General features: G+C 48.8%; 5 protein-coding genes, 2 non-coding genes and 1 pseudogene across 7 annotated transcripts; 3 read left to right on the top strand and 5 right to left on the bottom strand.

Annotated features, from left to right (window-relative positions):
• Positions 1 to 1,911: 1,911 nt before the first annotated feature.
• TRNAD-GUC (transfer RNA aspartic acid (anticodon GUC)) lies at positions 1,912 to 1,983 on the bottom strand. The gene has a single exon. It is a non-coding gene; the product is annotated as a tRNA-Asp (tRNA).
• A 1,674-nt stretch (positions 1,984 to 3,657) lies between these two features.
• Positions 3,658 to 3,718, bottom strand: LOC125549814 (U6 spliceosomal RNA; annotated as a pseudogene).
• LOC125547773 (mitogen-activated protein kinase kinase 3-like) lies at positions 3,712 to 4,676 on the top strand. The gene is made up of 2 exons (XM_087516535.1): positions 3,712 to 4,060; positions 4,092 to 4,676. Exons 1-2 carry the CDS (start codon positions 3,772 to 3,774, stop codon positions 4,625 to 4,627), a joined length of 825 nt encoding a protein of 274 aa, XP_087372661.1. The 5' UTR covers positions 3,712 to 3,771; the 3' UTR covers positions 4,628 to 4,676.
• An 848-nt stretch (positions 4,677 to 5,524) lies between these two features.
• On the bottom strand, positions 5,525 to 5,627 carry LOC125549806 (U6 spliceosomal RNA). Its single transcript, XR_007301518.1, has one exon. It is a non-coding gene; the product is annotated as a U6 spliceosomal RNA (small nuclear RNA).
• A 371-nt stretch (positions 5,628 to 5,998) lies between these two features.
• Positions 5,999 to 7,662, top strand: LOC125542506 (F-box protein GID2). Its single transcript, XM_048705562.2, has 2 exons — positions 5,999 to 6,933; positions 7,362 to 7,662. Exon 1 carries the CDS (start codon positions 6,205 to 6,207, stop codon positions 6,853 to 6,855), a length of 651 nt encoding a protein of 216 aa, XP_048561519.2. The 5' UTR covers positions 5,999 to 6,204; the 3' UTR covers positions 6,856 to 6,933; positions 7,362 to 7,662.
• Positions 7,402 to 9,152, top strand: LOC125542505 (14-3-3-like protein B). The gene is made up of 5 exons (XM_048705561.2): positions 7,402 to 7,811; positions 7,897 to 7,975; positions 8,111 to 8,233; positions 8,663 to 8,779; positions 8,873 to 9,152. Exons 1-5 carry the CDS (start codon positions 7,402 to 7,404, stop codon positions 8,930 to 8,932), a joined length of 789 nt encoding a protein of 262 aa, XP_048561518.1. The 3' UTR covers positions 8,933 to 9,152.
• A 558-nt stretch (positions 9,153 to 9,710) lies between these two features.
• On the bottom strand, positions 9,711 to 13,468 carry LOC125542504 (sulfoquinovosyl transferase SQD2). The gene is made up of 10 exons (XM_048705560.2): positions 13,074 to 13,468; positions 12,648 to 12,714; positions 12,470 to 12,540; positions 12,032 to 12,149; positions 11,872 to 11,945; positions 11,197 to 11,252; positions 11,019 to 11,102; positions 10,826 to 10,913; positions 10,660 to 10,737; positions 9,711 to 10,498 (listed from the first exon to the last, which is right to left on the bottom strand). Exons 1-10 carry the CDS (start codon positions 13,403 to 13,405, stop codon positions 9,931 to 9,933), a joined length of 1,536 nt encoding a protein of 511 aa, XP_048561517.2. The 5' UTR covers positions 13,406 to 13,468; the 3' UTR covers positions 9,711 to 9,930.
• A 1,148-nt stretch (positions 13,469 to 14,616) lies between these two features.
• LOC125542502 (EKC/KEOPS complex subunit tprkb-like protein) lies at positions 14,617 to 17,123 on the bottom strand. The gene is made up of 6 exons (XM_048705559.2): positions 16,827 to 17,123; positions 16,642 to 16,708; positions 16,432 to 16,554; positions 15,947 to 16,030; positions 15,063 to 15,149; positions 14,617 to 14,962 (listed from the first exon to the last, which is right to left on the bottom strand). Exons 1-6 carry the CDS (start codon positions 16,895 to 16,897, stop codon positions 14,876 to 14,878), a joined length of 519 nt encoding a protein of 172 aa, XP_048561516.2. The 5' UTR covers positions 16,898 to 17,123; the 3' UTR covers positions 14,617 to 14,875.
• Positions 17,124 to 25,427: the final 8,304 nt, after the last annotated feature.

Below are 25,427 nucleotides of genomic sequence, written 5' to 3'. Positions count from 1 at the left end.
TCATATATACTAAATAATTTATATAAATTTTTAAAAATGTTCCTATAATTTTAAATAATACAAAAAATATAAATTTATAATTCATAAGTATTATTTTATTATAGAAACATTTTCACAATTATACGCACAATTTTATAACTCATAAGTATGTAGTTTAAGAATGTTTGTAGAATTAAAATCTTTTAGATTTTGAGATGAATATTGAATTGTGGCTAATATTTAATTTATATAATAGGTTTTTAATATAAGTCATGATTGAAAATTGTAGAGTTGGCGATGGCGAGATGGACGACGACAACGAGAGCCGGCTTAGTATCGAGAGAAATGTCAGGTGGCCGCGTAAATATCCTGAGAAATTTCTTTCTCATTCAATCCAAAATTGGATGGGGTTCCATTAGCGGGTGATAACATAATAAAAACAAAAGAAAGGACAACACCGTTTTCAATATCCCCAACAGGACGCGGCGTTTGTGCACCCAGGTCTAGATGCTCCCATCCATGAACAGTAAAAATGTTTAAAATAGTAAAAAAGATCAAAAACTTCCAAAAAAATTTGTGGTGCAAGATGGCCGAATGCGTGATGTCCGTGCCAAATTTGGTGGAGTTTGGACATCCGAGGAGGTCGTGGCAAGGAAGATAAATTTCAGGTATGTGAGAAAGTTTGAAAAAGAAACAAACTGTTCATAACCGATTTTGCCTTGTTTGGCATGGGCTCCTCAAATGCCGTTTACCCATGAAATTTTGCACGCACCTGGTGCACTCAAGTATCTTGCTTGTAGAAAAGTTTCGGAATGTTTTATTTATTTTTTACTATTTTTTTTCATTTTACTGTTCACCGGGTGTAGATGAGCCGACCGTCGAAGATGGACATTCCTCCAGGAGCACCTAAGGAAGGAGGGAACACATCAACTTCCTTCTCTGTCACCGAAGAGGGACCCTACCCCCTCACCATGGCTCGTGGCATCGTACCGTCGATATTCAGAGAAGCTGACCCGAGAGCTAGAAGAATGTCGCCCTCACATCGAACGATGGACCTAGAGCGACCACCTCGATTTGGGACAAGCCATGCTGGCAGCACCGCCACTGTCTACGCCCAACTAGTTGAAAAAAGGAAAGCTTCATGGAGTCTGCCGCTGAAGAGGAGGCGGCAGGGAACCAAAGAAAGATGCGAGAGGCAAGGCAACAAAGCACCACCATTGAGTAGACCCAGGTGTCTCCGGTTTAAATGACGCACGCCGCTGCCACTGGGAAGGGGAACCCTATCCCCTTCCGTGAGGATCGAGACGCCACACCGCCAGAGAGCACCAACCAGAGGAGACGATGGTGCCTATCACCCACACCACATTCGCACAACCTCGAAACTCAAGCAACCTCAGCCCCGCGCCTGCAAATCCTCCCATCCGAGCCCCTTCACCCCTGACGACGCCTTCAGCCGACAGTCGGTTCTCTTACCTAGGCATATGTCGGTTCGTCGTGTTGACTGTACTGATCACACCACATACATATCCAAACAAGCTACTTTTGATGGTTGTGTCGGCAAAAGCAAAATTTCGACACAACATTAGAAAACACGCCATCCTTTCCTTTCCATACCCAAAGATTATATTTATAGTCTTATGAAAACCAATTCTGCAAGATTAGTCACAAGAAATCACCACATTGCCTGACAGACGGCTGCGAGACGATTGGTTATTGGCATGATTGATTGAGCAAAATTGGATCTGCTCTTGGGATAGATGGATGCTGCAGAAATGGGTGGAACCAACCAAGTTTGCATGATTGAGCAAAGTTGGATCTGCTCTGGGAAAAATGCAGAGTGGCGTGCGTGCGTGTAGTACAGAGGAGGATGAGCTTCAGTAACTTATTTCTTTGCTGAAGCAAAATACCAATGCCCAGAACTAGCTAAAAAATCGCCGTTGCCGGGGATCGAACCCGGGTCACCCGCGTGACAGGCGGGAATACTTACCACTATACTACAACGACTTGATTGATGAATTTTGCAAACCCATTGTTGTTGACCGATATCTCATAGGAAAGTCTGCTTTCAGTAGAACCCACATAAAACATTGTATGCTTGTGGAGCCATCAAAGAGTTCCTCTATCTACTAGACATCATTTATCATGAGACATCAAAGACAATAAGGTTATAAAGATGAATGTGGCGTGCTTATGGCACGAGGTTTAAGGGAAGGACAAGTTCCTCTATTCATCTTGGAGCAAATCTAATGAAATATTTTAGGCGTGCACATTCTTTGGAGAGAAAAGACATCAAAAAATTATCTTTCTCGATCATTGGAAAAATTTACGGTCAAGAGATGAAAAACAAATGAAACGGTTATTAAAGCACGAATACTGACTATGGTATAATTCCAAACTTCATATTGAAATTCTACCGGTGACGTGCACATAGTTACATGGCTGATCTATTTTTTTGAAGTCTAACTCACGTGCGTGCCTTAGTTATGAAACAATCATTAACCTCGCAAAGTATGAGCGTTCAAACTAGGCATCCTTCAGGAGATCAAGGATCTAAGTAGGAATTTCTTTTTTTTTTTGCAGGTGATCTAAGCAGGAATTTCGTTGACATTTCTTTTGGTCATGTTGGGCGAGAAGCTAATGAGGAGGTCCACCGATGCGAAGCAAGCGCGTCACTCGGAGAAGATGCCTCCGGCTTAATCTGGATCCTTTGTTCCTAGCGGACTGTCAGCAAACTATTGCATTTCACTAAGAAAGTACGTGATTCGCAAAGAAAAAAAAGTCGACCTCACTCATGTTAAAGCATAATTTAAAATTTTAGAATAATTTACTTTGCATTCCCATCTGTATATTTTCTAATCCGTTTGTGATGTCTTGCTTGTCTCTGCCTTCTTCATCATCGCCTGCCTATGTCTTGGTTATTCGTGTTGTTCGTCTGAGGTGTCCAGAGTCACGTGTCATTGTGTCGATGTGTCGCATATCATGTGACAGAGGAAAGGCTGGCACACTGTGAGCGATGTGTGTGAAGTGTCGTCTCCACGTAACAGAGCGACGCCATTTGTGTACAGAGATCATTGTGCCAAACCAGTTATGTTTCCTGGGTTGAAGCTGGTGACGGCTGTCTACATGTGAAAACTTATGCTCTTCAACCATGTAGTATAAGCTTTCAATGGATTTCACACGGCAGCCATCTCGGCTAAAATCACAAATGAATAAATAACTAGTAAAAAAGAAATCGTATAGAGGAAACAACACGATAGAGTGCATGTATACTTCTACCTTACAAGAAGTGGAGGAACAACATAAAAAGGCCAGGAATAAATAAACAACTACTCACAAATAAATAGTACAGATTAGAAAACGGCACGGCACACTGCACATATACTTCTTCTATAGTAAATAAAATAGAAGTGGAAGAGCATGTAGTGAAGCTCCAACAGGATTTCATTCTAACGAATCAGATATTACAATAGAGCAGGGACCTGCTTGTAAGAAAATTACAACATGGTGTAGCACTATTTGGAGAAGTATATGTGCAGTGTGCCGTGCCGTTTTACGCACAAAAGACAAGCAATAACCCAGAAAGGACCTGGTTGTAATCTCCAAATTGAACGAGGGCGCGAAAATAAGGCTTCAGGGGCATATATGCGAGAAGGGAAAGGACCAGCGCGCAAAATGTTAAAAAAATCGGACCATTTCTCGATTTGTGCGTACCATCCTTGCGCATGGGCCATGCTAATCAAGGGTGAATAAAAAATTGCAGACTTTGGTGTGAGCGCTGGTTTGGACGGCACGATGGCCATGCGTGCCACCTTTGTAGGCACCGTGACATACATGTTGCCCGAGAGAATTCGCGGCGACAACTACTTGTACGCCGCTGATATCTGGAGTCTCGGGCTGACGGTACTGGAGTGTGCTACCGGTAAATTTCCCTATGATTTCAGTGAAGGCCCAACCAATCTCATGCTGCAGATACTCGATGATCCATCGCCGACACCACCAGAAGATGCATATTCACCGGAGTTCCGTTCATTTATAGATGACTGCTTGCAGAAAGAGCCTGATGCAAGGTCTACATGTGAGCAGCTTTTGTCACACCCATTCATCAAGAGACAAGAGGTATGAGGAAGCCGGCGTCGACTTGGCGGCATACGTCGGGGGTGTTGTGAATCCAACAGAAAGGTTGAAGCAAATGGCAGAGATGCTTGTTGTTCATTATTACCTTCTGTTCAATGGCTCTGATGGATCCTGGCATCATACGAAGACACCGTACATGGAAGAATCATCTTTCCGCTTCTCAGGGAATGTGTATGTCGGGCAAAGTGCCATATTTGATACTTTGTCAACCATAAGAAACAAGTTTAAAGGTGATCAGCCTAGTGGGGGGATTTTTCATGTTGTTGAGAAGATACATTGTGGTGCAGATGGGGAAAGAGAGATCACCGTTCGTGTGTCTGGATCATTCATTGTGGGCAACCAATTTCTAATACTTGGTGAAGGGCTGCAAGCTGAAGGGATGCCCGGCCCAGACGAGCTCGCAATTGACATTCCAAGCAATCGGGCAGGCCAGTTCCGGGAGCAGTTCATCATGCAGCCAGGGATTTCCATGGAATGCTACTACATACCAAGACAAGATCTCTACATCAGCTAGCCCCGACAAGATTTGTAATTTGTAAGACTTCTTGGGCTAGTTTAGCTTAAACTTATCTGCTCACAAAAACAACACTGAAAATTAGTATTTGAGAAATTACAATCAATTTTTTTGGCTTCGGTCGCCTGAGCTTATTACTTACTCTGTCTGATGAAAAGTATATAATGCCCATGGACTAAAATGCATCCTGACTAACTGACAATGACCTATTTTGAATTTTTTTTGCTGAAAATACCATTAAAATGGGTCATTGTCACAAATTTCAAATCAAAGAAACGTATTTCAAACACCATTAAAATGTTAAATGTTACGAAAAACATATGGGTCATTGCTACAAATTTCAAATTAAAAGAACGGATGTACTGCACATGCGATGCTTTTACGAGACATTCGTCAACTGGATTTAATCGAGTTAATTGCATAGAACCATCACAATTGCGGCATCATTTGTAGAAAAGACGGTTTTCCAAAAAAAAATTTTGATTAGCAATTTGCGCCGTATTGGTGTACCGTGGTGGCAGCGGTCTACTCCTCAAATAAAAGCAACAACACCCAAAGATGCACAAAATAAATAATTAAAACAACTAACAAAAAATAAACCTAAGCAGGAAATGACTGGACAGAGCGCACCTACTATTCTATCTATCTGATGATGAAAAGAGAAGTGGAGGTCCAGTCCAGAAGTGAAGCCTTGTACAATCAAGAATGACAACAGAGCAGGGACCTACGCGTAACAAATTAAGACTAGTCGGCCACAGTGCACGCAGAAGGCAGAGAGATCATCGCCCAAAGGAAGAAGGATCTATTTGTAAGCTCCAAAAATAAACGGGGGCAGGAACGAAAGGCACCGGGGGACTTATGTGTAAGGAACTGAGGGACCGGCGCGCGAAATGTCAAAAAAATTTGGACCATTTCTCGATTTGTGCGTGTCATCCTTGCGCAGGGGCCATGCTAATCTTCTCTGTATCGTTCCAATTTTATCGGATGTCCCCGAAGGGACGGGTCCGCTGCCGCGGTGCGTGTTTCCTCCGCTGGCCGATGTGGGACTAAAACGCTAGCGAGTCCGTTCCTCCCAGCAATCGCTGCTCCCGACCAGCCTCGCTCCTCCCGTGGGCACGCGGGCCGCATCCCCTCGCGCGGCCCAGCTCGGCGGACAGCCCAGCCCAGCCCAGCCGGCCAGGCTGGCGGAGGGCGAGACCATCATTATCAGCGGCAGCGGCGGCCGCTTTCCTCCACACACACACCATTATTTTCCTCTCCCTCCTCCTGACCACCCACCCACCTACCAGCCACCAAGGCGGCCGATCTCCCCTCCCCAGCGGCGCCACCGCCGACGCCGCAGCTCCGGCAGCCGTTCGTCTCGAGGTACGGACGAGCCTCCCCTCCCCTCCCCTTCCCTTCCCCCAGCGATCCTCCCAGCCAAATCCCTCCCGCTAGGGGACCTCGCCCGCCGCTCTAGATCTAGATCCGCCCCGTCGTCGCCGCAGGTGTTCGACCCCTCCCTCCCTCGCTCGCTACCGCTACCGCAGGCGGGCAGGCGGATCCGGGCCCAAGTAGATCGATCCCTCCGCCTCGTCATGAAGTGCCCTTCCGGTTCCTCGGGCGGCCGCGATCCCTGGGCGCCTCCTCCTGGTTCGGGTGGTGGTGGTGGCGGCGGATCCAGCGAGCCGGCCAAGAAGCAGCAGCGGACCGGGAGCTCGAGCCAGGCCGACGAGGCGTCCACCTCCTCCTCCTCACAGCCTCCGCCGCAGCAGCCGCCTGCACCGGATGGGGGTGATGTGCCGTATCTGGGGGAGGACCTGATGTTCGAGGTGCTGCGGCGGGCGGAGGCGCGGACGCTGGCCAGCGCGGCGTGCGTCAGCCGGGGCTGGCGGGCCCTCGCGCAGGACGAGCGGCTCTGGGAGGCGGCCTGCGTGAGGGAGTGGGCTGACCTCGGCTTCTCCGAGCAGCAGCTCCGCGCCGTCGTGCTCTCGCTCGGCGGCTTCCGCCGCCTGCACGCCGTCTCCATCCGGCCCATCCAGCGGCGCCGTGCCGGTGTTCCTGCTGCGCCTGCTCAGGAAAGGGGAAGGCGGCAGCAGCCTCCTGCCAGGCTGGGCCGGGACCAGGTCCAGCTGTCGCTGTCGCTGTTCTCGATCGGGTTCTTTCAGAGCATGCCTAATCACCCCCCTCCTAAGAAGAAAGATGAGGGTGATGGCAGCGATAAGGGTGGAGGTGGGCGGTGCGGGTGATCCAACTGGCTTTGCCTAACAGCTAGTCTGGACAAGAGAGAGCACAAGGAGTTATGACAGAGACAGTGGAACTGCAAGGTGGTTGGATTATGCTGTTCTAATATGGATAGGTGTATGAGTACTGATATGTCATAAGGTCACCTGGAAATGTGGATAGGTGTATGGGTACAGATTGGTTGGTAGTTTAGTTGAAGCGTCACGGGACAGATGGGGTGCCATACCATATAGCACATGGAATCGCTTTGGGGAGAAATGGCCCCAAATCTGTGTGCTCTGGATTGTGGTTGCTTGATGTCGATCTCACAGTATATAGTATGTTGCTTAAGTTGGTTTGAATTATTGTGTAAAATTCTCGCTTTAAAGATTTGAGCAATGTGAAATTATGTGATTGAAGGGTCAAGCTAGTTTACTTCAGTAACAATGGCTAGATTTAAGCTTGCATGTGTTTGTTGTAATAACGAAATGGCAGCTGACATTTAGCTAACTGAAATTTCTCGATACTCCAGATTGACCTTTGGTGACTGTTAGAAGCCACAGACACTGAAGATGGCGCAGCCTGCTGAGCTTTCCCGCGAGGAGAATGTGTACATGGCCAAGCTTGCAGAGCAGGCTGAGAGGTACGAGGAGATGGTTGAGTTCATGGAGAAGGTGGCCAAGACAGTTGACTCCGAGGAGCTCACAGTCGAGGAGCGCAACCTTCTATCAGTTGCTTACAAGAATGTTATTGGTGCCCGCCGTGCCTCGTGGCGCATCATTTCCTCCATTGAGCAGAAGGAAGAGAGCCGTGGCAATGAGGACCGTGTCACACTCATCAAGGACTACCGTGGAAAGATTGAGGTTGAGCTCACCAAGATCTGTGATGGTATCCTCAAGCTTCTTGATTCCCACCTTGTCCCCTCATCTACTGCTCCAGAGTCCAAGGTCTTCTACCTGAAGATGAAGGGTGATTACTACAGGTATTACAGTAATGTCCAGCATATAGTTCCTGCATGTTTGCTTCATTGCACATTAGATTGATTTGGTTGAATATTTTTGTAATAGGTACCTTGCGGAGTTCAAGAGTGGAACTGAGAGGAAGGATGCTGCTGAGAACACCATGGTCGCATACAAAGCTGCTCAGGTAGTTTGCTTGACCTGGATTTCATGGTCCTAACATTGATTCGTTGGCAAGAAATCTGTTTCATGCGTGATTTGTCCTGTTTAATTATTTGGTGGTGAATTTCTTGCTCAGTTGAGTTCATGTTGAATCTTTCAGGAGATTGCACTTGCAGAGCTGCCCCCGACTCATCCTATTAGGCTTGGGCTGGCACTCAACTTCTCAGTGTTCTACTATGAGATCCTCAACTCTCCTGACCGTGCTTGCGACCTGGCCAAGCAGGTTTGTTTTCTACAATAACCAGTTGTGCTGGTCTATTATGATTTATCAGTACATCTGAACTGAATAGAACCATGTGGATCTGAGATGATTCAAAGTCAATACAGTTTTATCTAATATTCGGGCTTGATAATCGCGACTAATAATTGAATAACAAGTACGTGCACCGGGCTGCCCTTTTTTATTTGAGTAACAACTGTTAACAAGGAATCAGTGTTATGAGCTACAGTTGGTTAGGCAAAGAAGGGTTGTTGTTGGACCTGAAAGATCGATAAAGAAATAATGACTGTTCCACATAATGTCCCTGGTCATAGGATGATCAACAAAAATTATGGTTGTAGTAGGCTTTTCAAAGCTATTAAGCAGAATTATTTATGTTTTCTAAGATAGCAGAGTATATACTGTAGCCTTACTCTGCGTTGCTCATGTCAGGCTTTTGATGAGGCCATCTCGGAACTGGACTCTCTGAGCGAGGAGTCGTACAAGGACAGCACTTTGATCATGCAGCTTCTGCGTGATAACCTGACGCTGTGGACTTCTGACATCTCGGTACTTCATTCCTCCCGAGCATACCCTCACTTGCTTCCTATCTTCTCACCGAATCAATCCTAAATATGTACATTCCACTTTGCTTGGCTGCAGGAGGACGCCGCTGAAGAAATGAAGGATGCTCCCAAGGGTGAATCTGGAGATGGACAGTAAACACTGTCTATGTGTTCAGAAACTTGTCTTTCTCGCTTGTTCAGTGTAGATTGTAATGTCATCGTGGTTGCTGGTAATTGGAGGCTCCAATTTGTGTTGTGATAGGGAAGCTTGTAGCTGCCTTGCTTGCTCGACAGCCTGATTATCGGGCTGCACTGGTTATTGCCTCTTGTTGAACCTTTGTGTTACTTTGGTGGTTTTAAAAATTTTCTGCTGCTCTTGTTTGTGGCCCCTTGTCTTCGTATTCATCTGTGTTTCTTCTTTCCGGACGGGTGTCTCTGAACCCTTCCACTTTGCCAAGTCTTATTCCCATGTTATGGGAGTTTCGACATTCTCCTCCGTACACGGTGCTCCTAAAGCACATTTGGGAGTATTATTTACCTGGTTATATGACTGGACCGAAGGCATCTGAGATGGAGACGAAAGCAACAAATTTGCAACTAGCTTGCGTTATGTTAACCATATGGGTTTCTACAGGTGGTATGCAGAAATCTTATGATGCCGCGAACATCATGAGTTGTAAAAAGGCTTCCATAGCGACGACAGTGCCGGTTCACAAGTATTTCTGCTTGTACTCACATGTATGCTGCTGTTTTCTCATTTTCCGCTCCTTTCCCCATGCAACAAAGCTTACAACTTGCTCCCTCTGTTCACAAATACTTATAAGATGTTTTGGATATTTCAACACGGACTACATGCAGAGTCTATATGCATGAATGCAGGGAGTACATATGTGGGCATTTCATGGCTGATATGGATTGTGTTTGCTTCCACAAGATGCACTGATGGATCATGCGCACCACCAGAAAGTTCGTCACATTTCCACTATTACATTACAACCAATCACAGTATCCCAATTCCACAAAGAAAAGAGTAGAAACTATCTTCTCACCTATAGACACTGAACTATTGTAGACCAAGAATTTACAAGGAGTGCATGGAGTTGTCCATCCATCTTCCAGCCCCCCACCTGCCTAGATCATGGCTAAGATGCACCACTACTGCTTGATGCCGCCGCCAATGACCCGGTTCGACGCCGGCATGAACATTTGTGCCAGCCATTGCAGCGGCTGGACCATCTCCGCCTGCTTCTTCCGCCAGTAGTCGATTGCCGAGCTGTAGAACTCGTTGCGGATCGTCTTGGAGGCGGCCCTCCAGTCACACTTCTCCATTTCCGCCCTGGCGGTCCTCCCCATTTCGCCCCTGAACTCGTCGTCCGTCAGCAGCAGCCTGATCTTGCCGACGCAGTCGTCGAGGTCCCCCGGGGCGAAGAGGAAGCTGGTCCTCCCCTCCACGTCCTCCGGGATTATGTCGGGGATCCCGCCGGCGCGGACCGCCACCACGGGCACCCCGGACGACATGGACTCCAGGACTACTTGGCCGAGCGTCTCCGACTCCGAGGGCATCACGAAGACGTCGCCGCTCGCGTATGCCTGCGAGAGCTCCTCCCCTTGCATCATCCCGGTGAACACCGCCGGCATCCCCTCAAACATCTTCTCTAGCTCTGTCCTATATGGTCCATCTCCGATGAATGCAATTCTTACTCCAGGCAACCGATCCATTACCCTGCTCAACCACGAAGCAAGATCAGTGAGAAGCTGCTCATAGTGCAAGGCACAACAGAGGGAAATGATACTCATCTCATTTTGGGTAGAAGCTTCACGCTTGTTAAAAGAAAAGTAAACATAATAATGAATCATGAATTGCAATGTATGAATGTTGCTCACATTTTCAGGAAATCCAGATTCTTCTCGCGCCCAAAGCGTCCGACGTGAATTATCAACGGTTTTTCGGGCTCACCATCACTGAAAACAATGCATCAGACAACACAAGTGTCAACAACTTAATCTATCTTGTACATAACATTTCAGAAGAAATGAAGTGGAATTTCACCTTAGCCTGACTCGCATCTCATGGCTGCGGAACCTGGGATGGAAGCTGGCAGAATCGACGCCTTTGTTCCAAAGGCGTATCCTGTTAGCTGAACAAGGATGTAAACCAAATCATTAACATCAGAAAAGTTAAGAACATTAGGACATGTAATATGCAACTACAATGTAAGAGATAAAACTATTAACCAACCAACCAGAAATGACATGGGCAGTTTCAAAATCCTTGCTGATAGCAGCAGATGGCACCAAAGTTAGATCAGCAGCTCTATGAAGGAACCCTGTGGATAACAGCAGGGGTAGATCAGTGGTTTGGTCATATAAAAGTTTGAGTGTTTGCAGTGATTGCAGATTAGGTGGGAGTGGATGGCTTACTGATGATTTGCCACATCGGTTCCACAAGCCAGCTAAATGTATATCTTGGAATGTATCTGCAGAGAAAATGTAGATATCATTCGGCGGCTATGGCAAACTGATCAAACAATCAGATCAAAACAGCTTTGCTGAAGTTGTTCACTAGCAATTTAAAGTAGAAGACAAAAAGGCTTTCTATCTCGGTGCTTCTTGCCTAAGTCTCTTCTTAAGAGCTGCAATCTGAATTGCTTAATGCACTTCTATGTTACTATTCCATAAATCTTAACACGTGACTTGCTTGATATTGCTGTAGGCACAACCCAGTTATTTATGTTTCCACACAATAACTAAACCGACCGCATTACTAATTTACTCTGGGTATTATAAATTATCCAATTACATGAGTCATTATCGCAGGGCATTCTGAATTATTTTTGAATGTGCTCTGGGTATTTTTGAATGTGCTCTACTTACTTTTTATATTCCCATTGGAAAGGAAAATAAATGACCTTGCATTTATTTTACTCTGGGTATTATAAATTATCCAATTACATGAGTCATTATCGCAGGGCATTCTGAATTATTTTTGAATGTGCCCTACTTACTTTTTATATTCCCATTGGAAAGTAAAATAAATGACCTTGCAGTATTAGTAATTAACGGCCATACGAGCATTGTTAAGAGAAAATAACTTACACTGGGACATGGGTGTGGTAGGACATCACTAGGGGGACGCTGAGCAGCTTAGCAATAGCAAGGGCCCCAAAAACCTGAAAATGGAGCAGAGTGTTACTTAGTGACTAACCAACCACCAGAGGATAAATGATCAGTGAAATGAATGTAGAAATAAAGTTACCATAATTCCAGGTGAGGATGCATGAATGATGTCAGGCTTGAACTTTGCAACCTCTGAGATGATCCTAGGGCTGAGTGCCAGTGAGAGAGGAACTTTTCCATACAGTGGGCATGGAAAGCTGGAAAGGATGGGTAAACAGTTGTAAGCACAAAGGCACAGCAGATCATGTGGTTCGATCGAAATGATCACAACACTGCCATTCTATTATGGATTGATCATCATATCATTCGTCAAGTTCATACAGATGGAGCACTTATTCAGAAAGTAATATGATTGCAGTGTTTTCTTTTCCCAAGTGGTACTTGATTCGATTATAAGCTTGAATTACAAATAGTAGAATCTCCTAATGCCTAAAAATTGGAAACATGTAGTATTCCTTGAGAGCAATTCATGGTTCTACAAGCATTTAAAGTGCTAAGACAAATCCTGAGAATTTACCTCCATGAACCAATAACCTTGGCGCCGTGGAACTCCTGGGGAACCCCCTCATGGTTAGTCACAACAATGACCTGCAGAGTGCAGAACACACATCAGAAACGTCCTTAATTAAGACATAGTACTAATCATCCACTGTCCTGTGATTGTTCTAGAGCCAATGCCAGTCAAAAATGCGTACCTCGTCGCCCATTTCGCGCAGGTGCTTGATGAAGTTCTGGAACCGGTTCTTGTACCCGGAGATGTAGCTGCAAACATGCACGGAAGGCCCACCCAAAATTAGTCTAAAACGTGCGAGCATACATGGAGACTCAGCTTAATCATCATCAGCAGTTGTGCCAAAACAATAAGTGGCCATTTACAAAGAAAATGAATTCTCCGTCAGTATCCATGCATGCAATTCACAGTTTCCGTTTCAAAAAATGCAATTCACAAAGCGTAGCAACTCAAGTGCTCAACCAACTGAATCGATTCACAGGGAACTCAACCAAATTTCTTTCTTATTCACATAATATCCCAAGGCCCAACAAAGACCAGGCCGGAGCTTTATTACCAACAAAGAACCCTCACAAAGGAAGCTTGAAAGGGCGGGCAGGTGAGTTCTTACGCGAACGGCGACGGCTCGACGAAGAGCGCGACGCGGCGCGGGCGCGGGTAGGCTGCCTCGTCGGCGTCGAGGAGCAGCGGCGGCGCCTCCTCCAGGCCGTCCGCGCCGATCGCCATTGCCGCCGCCACCCTCACAGCACACCAAGCACGCCCTGGTTCGCACAAGCTGCAGTTCTTCTTGCGTGTGTGTTGGAATGGTTGCTGCGTGTGGGAGCAAGAAAGACGGCGTGTTCGGGGCTGAGTATATAAGAGAGAGAGAAGAGGAGTGGGAGAATTCGAGGGGGATATTCCGTCGGGGAAGAAGGGGATATCGGAGGGAACTTTGGGAAGCATATGCTTTTAATCGCCTCCAACATCTCCCCTCTCTCTTTCTCTAATATTGTTCTTCTTCCGCGCTGCGATATATTATGATTGGATGGGGATCCTGGGAAGCTAAAACCCAAATCTTTCACGCATAATCCGATCTCCGGTGATGTGAAAGTGTGCAGCTGGGTTCTACTCCCTCCGTCCGGAAATACTTATCGGTGAAACGGATGTGTCTAGACGTATTTTAGTTCTAGATACATCTATTTTTATCCGTTTCACCGACAAGCATTTCCAGACGAAAGGAGTGTTTAACACTGCCTGCCAAGCTAAATACAAGCGGTGTTTTTTTATTTTGCATAGGAAAAGGTCTATGCTAGTGTGCTTTCAGTGCAGTGATAAGTGACAAAGCGACGTCGATAAGAGCGAAGAGAGAGTGACCCAAGAAAATAATGGTGCTTGCATAAGAACAGAAAAAAAAAAGGGTTCAAGAACAATGAATTATAGTTTAGCTCTTTTGACGTCGCCCCAAATTTTTAAAAATAACTGAATAATCCACATTCGTGTTACTACTAGAGCTAAAACTTTCTGTTCACCAGGACTACTCCAATTCTTGTATGTAAAACTGGATTTATTAGCTGGCCAGGTGAGCCCTCTTGCAAGGCTAGTACAATGAAGCATTTTTATTTTCTTCGATTGGTTTGGCTGAGAGCTCAGATCTGAGTCATTTTTGCCAATTCATGTGGTCAATGATTGTTGTGCTGGGTATATTCCAGGGAGGTTTTTTGACTAGCATGGAGCATCCACTAAAATAAAATACTCCTATAAACCAACTGACAATAACTGCTACCATGGCCTACAAAGAAGCCTGAAAGTGTGGTGAGCTGCTAGTGGGAAGAATTCAGCTGCAGAGATCAGATCTTGTTGCCTAGCTGAAGAATTAGCAACAGCCAAGTGATACTGACATAGCCAAGCCAGTGACCAGATCTTCAGGATGCAGGATGTCCATGCAAATTTTGCAGGAAACAGTTGAGGATATGCTGGCAAACTTGCAGGAACATCATCATTGGACAGAACACACACACGTGAACGAGGCAACAACATCCCAGTAGTACCACATCTTTATGTTCATGATAAAGCCATAAATAAAACCAACGGACCCAGGCCACACGTATTTCGCTGATTTTACTCATGTCCGCAATGTCACCGAAAAACAACAGATCCGAGTCAACATCGCAATATCACGGAAGGTTGCTTGCATTAACTCTTAATGAAGTGATCCTAGAAACACTCAAGCTGTGAGCCTGTGACCATACATATATCCAGTTGTTGCTACAGCATCCAGGACTAAATGTTACCATAATGCAATTCCTAAGTTCAGGCTTGAAACACCCTGCCGCCACGAGCTTGACCATGGGCAGGAGGTGCAACAGATGCGGTGTTCGTCCAAAGAATTCGACACGCACAGCTGGAGAACGTCCTGGCCATCGTTTTAAGACCTCAGAGGGCGTCTCGGGCAGCAATCCTGCACACGATTGCCTCTGGCAGTGTAGATATTGACAGTTCCTGTGGAGTTATTTTGTATTGCTGCCAGTAGGGAACAAGGAAAATCCAGTCAAACAAAGGAAAAATAAAATAATTATGATACTCAGAATCATATAGCTAGTGTCAAGTTCAGCTGAAAAACCTTCAGAATCTTTGGTTGGTCTGCTCTTGTCTCCAATTCTGACAGATCAATCTCGGTTCCGCTGATGAGCTTTTCCAGTGCTTTCATCTGTGATGTAACCATTTCACACTCAATGGTTGCTCGAACTCCTCCATTTGGAATGATAATGACTCACACAAATGCATAAGGAATATAGATGGCATGAAACTGAGAGCACCGCATACAGTAACACTACTTGTTCAATGCATCTCATAGTGCTTCTGACAGATTCAGAGTGGTCTGCATTGAGCAGGAGAGGGAGATGAGCCCCATCAGTTCTTCAAAAAATGTTTGCAGGCATGTTGTGCAGTTCTTCTACACTGCTATGCGCATTACTAGGATAGGTGATTTTGGTATATTATGATATCAAACATCTATGAGAAGACACTTGCATTTCAAACTGTTCCTTTTGAACTTCATATTTTGTAGTACCTCATCGATGGCCCTGTATTTTTTAGCCAGATATGGAATCAATGATATCAAGTCTACTTTTGCTTTCGTATAATGATTTTCCAGATATCCCAATAATTGGTAATAGGAACCAGAGTGTGACACACATAAAACGCTTAGAGTTCTGAAATCTTGGGTCATTACAAGAAGCCCTTGATTCAAGGCCCATAATTAGAGTAGTAACACTAGATGTCCAAAGCAAGAAAGTTTCAGCTAGGTTTTGATTTTAGTTTTTACACTACAACCATCAGAGCAAGAAAATTCAAAACTTCAGATTTGTGGTACTCAAGCTCAGGCAATTAGCAAGAAACTGACAGGTTCAGCGAGATTCACAGTCAATTCAAGCAGGGTTATTAGCAAGAAACCAACAGGTTCAAAACCATGACGGAACAAGGGGTGCATCCTGAGCATTATACCTCTTCATCTGAAGCATCAAACCGCGCCGCGAGGATATACTGCGTGTCATCGGCGATACCGCACCGCTTCAGGGACTCTGTTATCTAAGAAACACAAAACCAAGAAAACTGTCACCACACCGCGCTGGAACAATGCCATCATCATGTGAGGTGAGATCAAGTACTCCCTACGGTCCTTTTTACTCTGCATATAAGAATTGTCTGAAGTCAAACTTCACAAAGTTTGACCATATTTGTAAGAAAAAATATCAGCATCTACCATGCTAAAGTTATATAGTCTGAAACTTTATGTCATGACGCATCTATTGGTATCGATTTCACATTGTGAATGTTGGTATTTTTTTTCTATAAAGTTGGTCAAATTTTACGAGGCTTGACTTCAGACAAATTTTATATGCAAACCAAAAAGGACCGGAGGGAGTACATCCAGAGTAATAACAATTCTCTGAAAAGAGAAGAAAGAATTAACAGCTAGAGTAACCCACATGCTTCGAGCCAGAGCAGTTGTAGACGAGCTCCGAGTGCAGGGTCCTCGTGGTCAGCGACTCCCTCGACTTGGAGAGCAGCGCCTTGTGCGCCGCGGCGAGGACCGGGAACACGTCCGGCACCTGACATCGCATCGACTTAACCAATTGGCATCCTCAATCGCAGCAATTGGTGTGATTTAGCATATACAGTAGGGTGCGGCACAGTACCAGCGACGCGTTGATGAAAGCGGCCTCCGGCTCCAGCTTCCCCGACTGCATCAGATCGAGGAGCTCCCTGCGTGTTCATCGAGCATCATCAGTAATCGTGATACAAGCAGGAACTCTGTCCAGCAGTACAGCTCACGAGGTCACGGAAGCGGTGGCGAAGGAGGACGAGGGGGGAGGAGACGCACCGGCTGTTGGAGACGTCGGAGAAGAGAGCGAGGGAGACGCTGCGGCCGCCGGCCACCGGGAAGCTCCTCATGCCGCAAACCCCGGCGACGGGGTTGCGTCTCTTCTTCCCCTTTTTCTTGTTCGGCGGGGCGGCGTTCACGGAGGCGGCGCCGATCTTGCAGGTCTTGAGCAGCAGCGCGGCGGCGGAGGAGGGGAACAGGAGAGGAGACGGCGCACGGACGGGAGCTATAGGTCGCAAACGGGATGGGTTGAGCCTGTTTTTTTCTGTCCTGTTTGCTTTGAACGATGTGAGAGCATCTGGACCCTGTATCCGCCAGACGTCACGACTGGCTGCCCGAAAACCACTCAAGTCGACCCTCATAGCCGGCCCAACGTCCGGACTCAGAGCATCTCCAGCCACGTCCCCAGAAAGGTCTTCCTAAACGTTTTTTTTTCCACCGACGTTGAAAAATTAGCCCAGTCGCGATCCCAGGAGCCCGATTTTCGCTGCCCTGGATCGAATTTAGCGCCGACGGACCCAGGCCGAACTCGGCGCGCTGAGGGGCGCTCGGGGGCGCCGGGGCGAGCGGTTTTGGCGTGAAAGAGCCGCGGGCCCGTCGCGTCAGCGACACCGCGCGTCTTCTTCCCCAAACGCTTCGGCTTCCCGCGGGGAATCACGGGTGGCGCGTTCACGGGGCGGCGCGCCGACGCCTCCCCTCCCTCGTACGCGTACACACGGGGCGGCGCCGCTATATAAGCCGGTGGCCTCCCTCGCCTCTGGCTACACTAGCCACACCAGCCCTAACCCGCCCTCTGCCTCTCCCGAGCGCCGCCGCCGAGCCCTCCATCTCCCTCCCTCCCTCTCCCGATGGCCGAGCGATTCCCCGGCGATGAGGCCGCGGCCAACGGCTTCGGCCGCCGATCGCTCCGCGAACAGGAGTCTTGACTCCTGTTCCAGGCGAACATCCCGACGCCGCCGGACATGCGCGCTGGGCCAATGGGGTGGAGACTCAGCAACGGGGGAGTGCCCATTTCCCTGTTGCCCGACACCGTGGCGAAACCGGGCTACTTCGCCGATGAGGTCGACGTCGTGCGCGCCTCCCTCACCGACGCCCAGCTCGCCCTCCCCGAATACGCCGCCGACAACATAGCGGCATGGATCCAGATGGCAACGGGGACGAAACCCATCGGGTTTTGCCTTCCCGAACCCATCCCCACGAGAAAATCGCAAACCCATCCCCGTCCCCATCACCATGTGCGGGGCTAGTTTTTCGCCCGTCCCCTAAACCCATCGGGTTTCGGGGAACCCACGGGGAACCCATGAGAAAATAAAAATATTTAAACAAACATAGTGGCGACAAAGAATAACATTTGAATAGCAAAACAAGCACATTTCAGCAGCATAACTGGAGCAAATTTCAACAAAAAACAATAGTAGATGGTTCAACAGCTATATAGAGTGTATTTTAGCAGAGTTAAACAACATACATAGTATATTTCAGAGGCAGCAAACATAACATAGTAGCAACAATGATATCATTTCAGCAGCAACATAGTATATTTCAGCAGCAAAACAACTGCAAATTTCAGCACAATACTCAGGAATAACATCAGCTAAAAGAAGCCTATTTCAGCACAACTATAGCCCATTTCAACAACGAAGATAAGCATATTTCAGCAACAAACAGGAGCATATTTCAGTAAAAAAAATGTATTTTGCCGGGTTTGCCGGGTTTCGGGTTCGGGGACTACCAAAACGGGTGCAAACCCATGAAACGTGTCGGGTTGTATAATGCGCCCAACAACAGCCCCGTGGGGATGAAAAGATGCCCATCCCCGACCCCTAATAGGGTAAAAACCCGCGGGGACGCGGGTTTCGGGGCCCCGTTGCCATCTTGAGGCATGAACGACGTACTTCCAGCGCCGGCAGCAGCAGAGGATGGCGTCCACCAACGGCGCGCCGGTGGTGGGCGGACCGAAGAACAGCGAGGGGCGCCACCTATGGTGGCGTGTCCCCGGCCGCACCCTCGAGAGCGTTCTGACGTACCTCGAGGGCGGCAACGACCCTCCGTTGGCATACCCCCCGGCGAGGGCGGCCGCCACGGCCACGGCTCACCGCCGACGCGACGGGCAATGGTTGCCCAGGAGGTTCGGCGCCTCCTCTTCTTCCTCCTCCTCCCGCTCTTCCTCACACTCGTCCGGCGCTCCGGCGCTGCTCGGCGTCAAGGCCGAGTGAGCGGCAGAGACGCCGCTCGGTGATGAAGCTATGTACCTAGGGTAGGGGCACGGACCTGTCCAAAGAGCCCTACCCAAGGACATCCCTAGAAGAAGTCACCTTTCAATCGACTTGAAGGTATCCTACTCGACGGGTTCAAGACACTCGACCAAGAAGCTATCACTCGACCATGAAGCCCACCACTCGACTGCCAGGAGACCTAAAGTCACTCAGCAGGCAAACGGTCGGCTATTATAGTCTTTATGGTCATTATAGCACTTTATTAGGGGCGTTACCAGTAACGCCCAACCTTAAATGTACCTTAAACCCTGCATCACTGACGGCAGGAGAGGGCCGGCGAACTCTATATAAGCCACCTCCCTCCTCAGTATGAAGGGTTCGCACCCCTGTTATTCATACACACATAATCCAATCGACCGCCTCCGGGCACCGAGACGTAGGGCTGTTACTTCCTCCGAGAAGGGCCTGAACTCGTAATCCTCGTGTGTTTACAACTTCCCAATAGCTGAGATCTAGCCTCTCCATACACACCCCCCTACATCACTGTCAGAGTTAGAACCACGACAGCTGGCGCCCACCGTGGGGCAGGAATCTTAGCGCCTGATTGGAGAAGTTGCGATTTTTCCGATCCCTTTGATCATGGTTTCGTGCGGAGTTTTGGTGGAGGGCCGCGAGATCCACCTCGGCGCGCTCACGTTCATCGCCGACGACTCCGCCTGGCTTCAGGAGGCACCGCTCGACATCGACGCGCTCCCCGTCCGCGGTGCGACGCACTTCCGCGCATGCGTTCGTGGCGTCCTCCTGCGGCAGCCGTCGACCCAGTATCGATCGGCTCCCGTGTCATCGTCCTGCCCTGTCTCCCACCGGCGCAAGCGCTCCGGCCGGTCGAGACTTCAGAGGTGGGTGAGGCATGCCGTGGCCCGCCAGTCGGCAGCCCCACAAGTTGCGGCAATCGAGCCCGACGAATCCCTCTACGGCCTGTTCGACTGGCTCCGCGGAGACCGCATCCGAGTGCGGCAGCAGCGACCCGGCGGCTGAGGTTCTGGCGGTCGATGGAACACACAGTCCTCCCGGTTTCCCTCACACCGATGGAGGCGCGGGTGGAGGCGACCCGTCGCATCCCCATGATGAGTATCTCCCCGAACCTCTCACGTCAATGCAGCGAGAGGAGCTTCGCTGCCGGAACATGGATGCACTCCGCACCCCTATCGTCGGAGAAACCCCCGAGGCCCGGGCCTTGGAGGACGCGCGCTTGGCTAACTTGGCCGAGCGCACTCGACTGGAGAATCTCCAGCGAATACTCGACGAGCAAGCGCGTCAGCGAGCTCCCGAGTCCAGTCGATGTCAGCTCTTCCCGCCTACGCAGGTATATCGGACCCCAGTTCAGAATTTGACAGCCGCGGCCCGTATAGCAGAATCGATTCAGCCCTCCCAGTCGGAGGCTGGCAGGGGCTTGTTGCAAATCAGAGCGTTGCTCCGGGCAGCGGGGAACCAAAATTCCGCTGTTTCTCAGTCGCGGAATAGGATCCACAGTCGATCCGTTGCAACGGATACAGTCCAGTCGGCTCACAGCCCAAGATCGCCCCCGAGGCGTGAGGGACGCGGAGACCGGCACGATCAGTACAGGAGAAATGAGCAGTATGATCACCGGTTTGATCGACGTCGAGTGCCAACCCCTCCCCCGAGGAGTGGGTCATATGCGCCTCGACAGCAGGATGACAGACACCCTCATAGTGTTGGGCGAAGGGTTCCAGTCGACCCCAGGGACCCAGGCTTTGATGCGAGATCCATCCTCGTTCAGGGTCTGGTTGACAGGAACAGAGCTCACCGAGAAGGCCACGACAGGGATGCGCCTGCCAGCAGCAGAGTACGTGTTTCGGGGCCAGAGTGTTTCAGTCGAGCCATCAGGGTCGCAGTGATTCCTCCCAACTTTCGGTTGGCGACTGGAGTCAGCAAGTTCACCGGCGAGTCTAAGCCTGACACTTGGCTCGAAGACTACCGAGTGGCTGTCCAGATTGGTGGCGGCAATGATGAGGTGGCTATGAAGCATTTGCCTCTCCTGTTAGAGGGCTCAGCCAGAGCGTGGCTGAATCAGTTAGCACCCAGCAGCATCTACACTTGGGAGGATCTCTCTCTCGAGTGTTTGTCACAACCTTTGAAGGAACATGCAAGCGACCGGCAGGCCTTACAGAATTGGGGTCCTGCGTGCAGAAACCGAGTGAAACTCTGAGGGATTACATCCAGAGGTGGATCACTTTGCATCACACGGTTGAGAATGTACCAGATCACCAAGCAGTTTGTGCCTTTAAAGAAGGCGTCAAGAACAGAGAGTTGAACCTGAAGTTCGGTCGGACCGGAGAAATGTCTCTGAATCGGATGATGGAAATTGCCACCAAATACGCTAACGGAGAAGATGAAGATCGACTCCGGAGTGGCAAGCAGAAAGCAGTCGCCCAGGAAACCGGAGGCAATTCCAGTCGGAAGCAGAAGCGGAAGGCCGAGCCAGCCGCTCCTGGGGAGGCCCTGGCCGTGACCCAGGGAAAATTCAAGGGAAAACCCAAGGGGCCCTGGAACCCCAAGAAAGTCAAGGATCAAGATGGAAATGATGTTTTGGATCTGCCATGTCACATCCACACCAAGAAAGATAAAGAGGGTAATTTTATTTACCCAAAGCATACCACTCGACAGTGCCGGCTCCTAATCCAGCAGTTTCAAGGCAAACAGTCCAAGGACAAGGAAAAAGAGTCGGACAGAGTTGAGGACAAGGAAGACAGTGACGATGGGTACCCCCAAGTCAATTCCACCCTGATGATTTTTGCTGATGTCGAAAGCAAAAGTCGACTGAAAGTCATTAACCGTGAAGTGAATATGGTTGCCTCGGCAACACCCAGTTATCTAAAGTGGTCTCAGACTGCCATCACATTCGACCGGTCTGATCACCCTACGCACATTGCCACCCCTGGGAGGCAAGCTTTGGTGGTCGACCCGGTTGTCGAAGGCACTCGACTGACCAAAGTCCTGATGGATGGTGGCAGTGGCCTGAACATATTTTATGCTGAAACATTGAAAGGAATGGGCATTCCGATGTCCAGGCTCAGTACCAGTAACATGAGCTTCCACGGAGTCATTCCTGGGAAGAAAGCCGAATCACTCGGCCAGATCGCTCTTGATGTGGTTTTCGGTGATTCAAAGAATTACCGCAAGGAAAAGTTGACATTCGAGGTTGTGGACTTCCAAAGTGCTTATCATGCCATTTTGGGCAGGCCAGCTTACGCACGCTTCATGGCTCGACCATGTTATGTGTATCTCAAATTGAAGATGCCTGGTCCCAAAGGTGTGATCACTGTTACAGGCAATCGGAAGAAGGCAGGAGAGTGTTTTCAGAAAGGCTCAAAGATTGCTGACTCTCAGATGGCAGTTGTTGAGCTGCAAGAGTACCAGAAGACTGCTGATCCGAGTGAATTGCTACGAGCCAAGAAGCCTGCTTCAGAATCTGCTTTTCAGTCGTCCGGTGAAACAAAGCCAGCCCACATTCACCCGACCGACCCCGATGCTGCCCCGACTCACATCTCAATGACGCTCGACTCCAAATAGGAAGAAGCGCTCATCCAGTTCCTCCGTGAGAACTGGGACATCTTCGCATGGAAGCCTTCTGACATGCCTGGAGTTCCCAGGGGGCTGGCTGAGCACCGTCTACGAGTCGACCCGAAGTTCAAGCCTGTGAAAGAACATCTTCGACGGTCCGCCGTCCAGAAGAGGAAAGCTATTGGCGAGGAGGTGGCTCGGCTCTTAGCAGCGGAGTTCATCTGAGAGATTTACCACTCCGAGTGGCTCGCCAATGTTGTCATGGTCCCCAAGAAGGACAAGTCACTTCGCATGTGCATTGAATTTAAACATATCAATCGGGCCTGCCCGAAAGATCATTTCCCTCTCCCCCGCATCGACCAGGTAGTCGACTCGACCGCGGGGTGCGAGCGTTCTTTTCTCGATGCTTATTCAGGGTACCATCAAATCCGTCTGTATGGACCCGACGAGATCAAAACGGCTTTCATCACCCCATTCGGGTGCTTCTGTTACATCACCATGCCCTTCGGCCTCAAGAATGCTGGAGCCACGTTCATGAGGATGATTCAGAAGTGTTTGCTCACTCAGATCAGTCGGAACGTAGAAGCATACATGGATGATATTGTGGTTAAGTAACGGAAAGGTTCCGACCTACTGACTGACCTTGCCGAGACCTTTGCTAACCTCAGGAGATATGATATCAAGCTCAATCCATCAAAGTGCACATTCGGAGTTCCAGGTGGAAAGTTACTCGGTTTCCTCGTTTCCGAACGAGGAATCGACGCCAATCCCGAGAAAATTGGCACCATACTCCGGATGAAGCGCCCTGTGCGTGTACACGATGTCCAGAAGCTTACAGGTTGCTTGGCCGCTCTAAGTCGATTCATTTCTCGTCTCGGTGAAAAGGCGTTGCCTCTTTACCGACTAATGAAGAAGCCTGACAAGTTCGGGTGGACTCTAGAAGCTGATGTAGTGTTCGCAGAGCTCAAAGCTCTGCTCTCCACCCAGCCGGTGCTTGCTGCCCCAATCAGTAAAGAGCCTCTGCTGCTTTACATTGCGGCCACGGGACAAGTTGTCAGTACAGTACTTACTGTCGAGCGGGAAGAAGAAGGAAAGGCCTTCAGAGTTCAGCGCCCAGTATATTATGTGTCTGAAGTTTTGACTCCTTCGAAGCAAAGATATCCCCATTACCAGAAGCTTGTATATGGGATTTACATGACCACGAAGAAGGTTGCACACTACTTCTCTGACCATTCCATTACAGTCGTCAGCGACACTCCACTGTCAGAGATTTTGCACAACAGAGATGCAACTGGTCGAGTGGCGAAGTGGGCGATTGAACTCCTTCCCCTAGATATCAAGTTTGAAGCAAAGAAGGCTATCAAGTCCCAAGCAATTGCAGATTTCGTCGCCGAGTGGATTGAACAGCAGCTTCCGACTCAAGTTCACTCGGAGCACTGGACCATGTTCTTCGATGGATCTAAGATGTTGAATGGTTCCGGTGCTGGGGTAGTATTGGTCTCCCCCCGAGGAGATAAGCTCAGATATGTTCTCCAGATTCACTTCGATTCCTCCAATAATGAAGCAGAATATGAAGCACTCTTGTATGGGTTGTGCATGGCCATTTCACTCGGCGTCCGGCGCCTCATGGTCTACGGCGACTCAGATTTGGTGGTTAATCAGGTGATGAAGGAGTGGGACGTCAGAAGCCCAGCTATGACTGGCTACTGCAACGTAGTAAGAAAGCTAGAAAAGAAATTCGAGGGGTTAGAGCTTCATCACATTCCCCGACTGAAAAATCAAGCAGCTGATGATCTGGCAAAGATAGGCTCCAAGAGAGAAGCCATTCCCAGCAATGTGTTTTTGGAGCACATCCGCTCGCCGTCAGTCCAGGAGGATCCTTTTACAGAAGAAGCCCCGCAACCGAAAAGTGCCACAGATCCGACTGAAGTCGAAATTCCTGCTGTGGTCGACCTAGTCATGGAGGTCTTGGCAATCACTCCCGACTGGACGATACCATACATCGCGTATATCTTGAGGAAAGAACTTCCAGAGGACGAAGAAGAGGCTCGACAGATCGTCCGTCGATCTAAAGCTTTCACAGTCATTAAAGGACAGTTGTATAGAGAAAGCGCAACTGGAATCGGTTAGAAATGCATAACGCCAGAAGAAGGTCAGATAATCCTTGATGATATCCACTCGGGGACCTGTGGTCACCATGCGTCCTCTCGGACCATCGCGGCCAAAGCATACCGAGCGGGTTTTTACTGGCCCAGGGCAAACGAAATGGCGAAAGAGATAGTCGACAAGTGTGAAGGCTGCCAGTTCTACTCCAACATGTCGCACAAGCCGGCATCAGCTCTGAGGACCATTCCACTCGTCTGGCCCTTCGCTGTTTGGGGACTGGACATGGTTGGTCCACTGAGAACAGGCAGGAGCGGATTCACACATGTGCTTGTGGCAGTCGACAAGTTCACCAAATGGATTGAAGCCAAGCCTATCAAAAATCTTGATGCCAGCACTGCTATCGGTTTCACCAGAGAGTTGATATTCAGATATGGGGTCCCGCATAGCATCATCACTGACAATGGGTCAAACTTCGATTCAGACAAGTTCAGAGCTTTTTGCGCCTCTCAAGGCACACGAGTCGACTACGCGTCGGTCGCGCATCCTCAGTCGAATGGACAAGCTGAAAGAGCAAATGGTCTGATTCTCAAAAGACTGAAGCCTCGATTGATGCGTGATCTCAAGCACGCAGCAGGCGCTTGGGTCGACGAACTTCCATCAGTTTTGTGGGGGCTGAGGACCACCCCGAACCGGT

The sequence above is a fragment of the Triticum urartu genome, chromosome 3A (assembly GCF_056163025.1).
Source record: "Triticum urartu cultivar PI428250 chromosome 3A, HENAU_Tu73, whole genome shotgun sequence".
NCBI lineage: Eukaryota > Viridiplantae > Streptophyta > Magnoliopsida > Poales > Poaceae > Triticum > Triticum urartu.
This window is presented reverse-complemented; position numbering and strand designations above follow the sequence as displayed.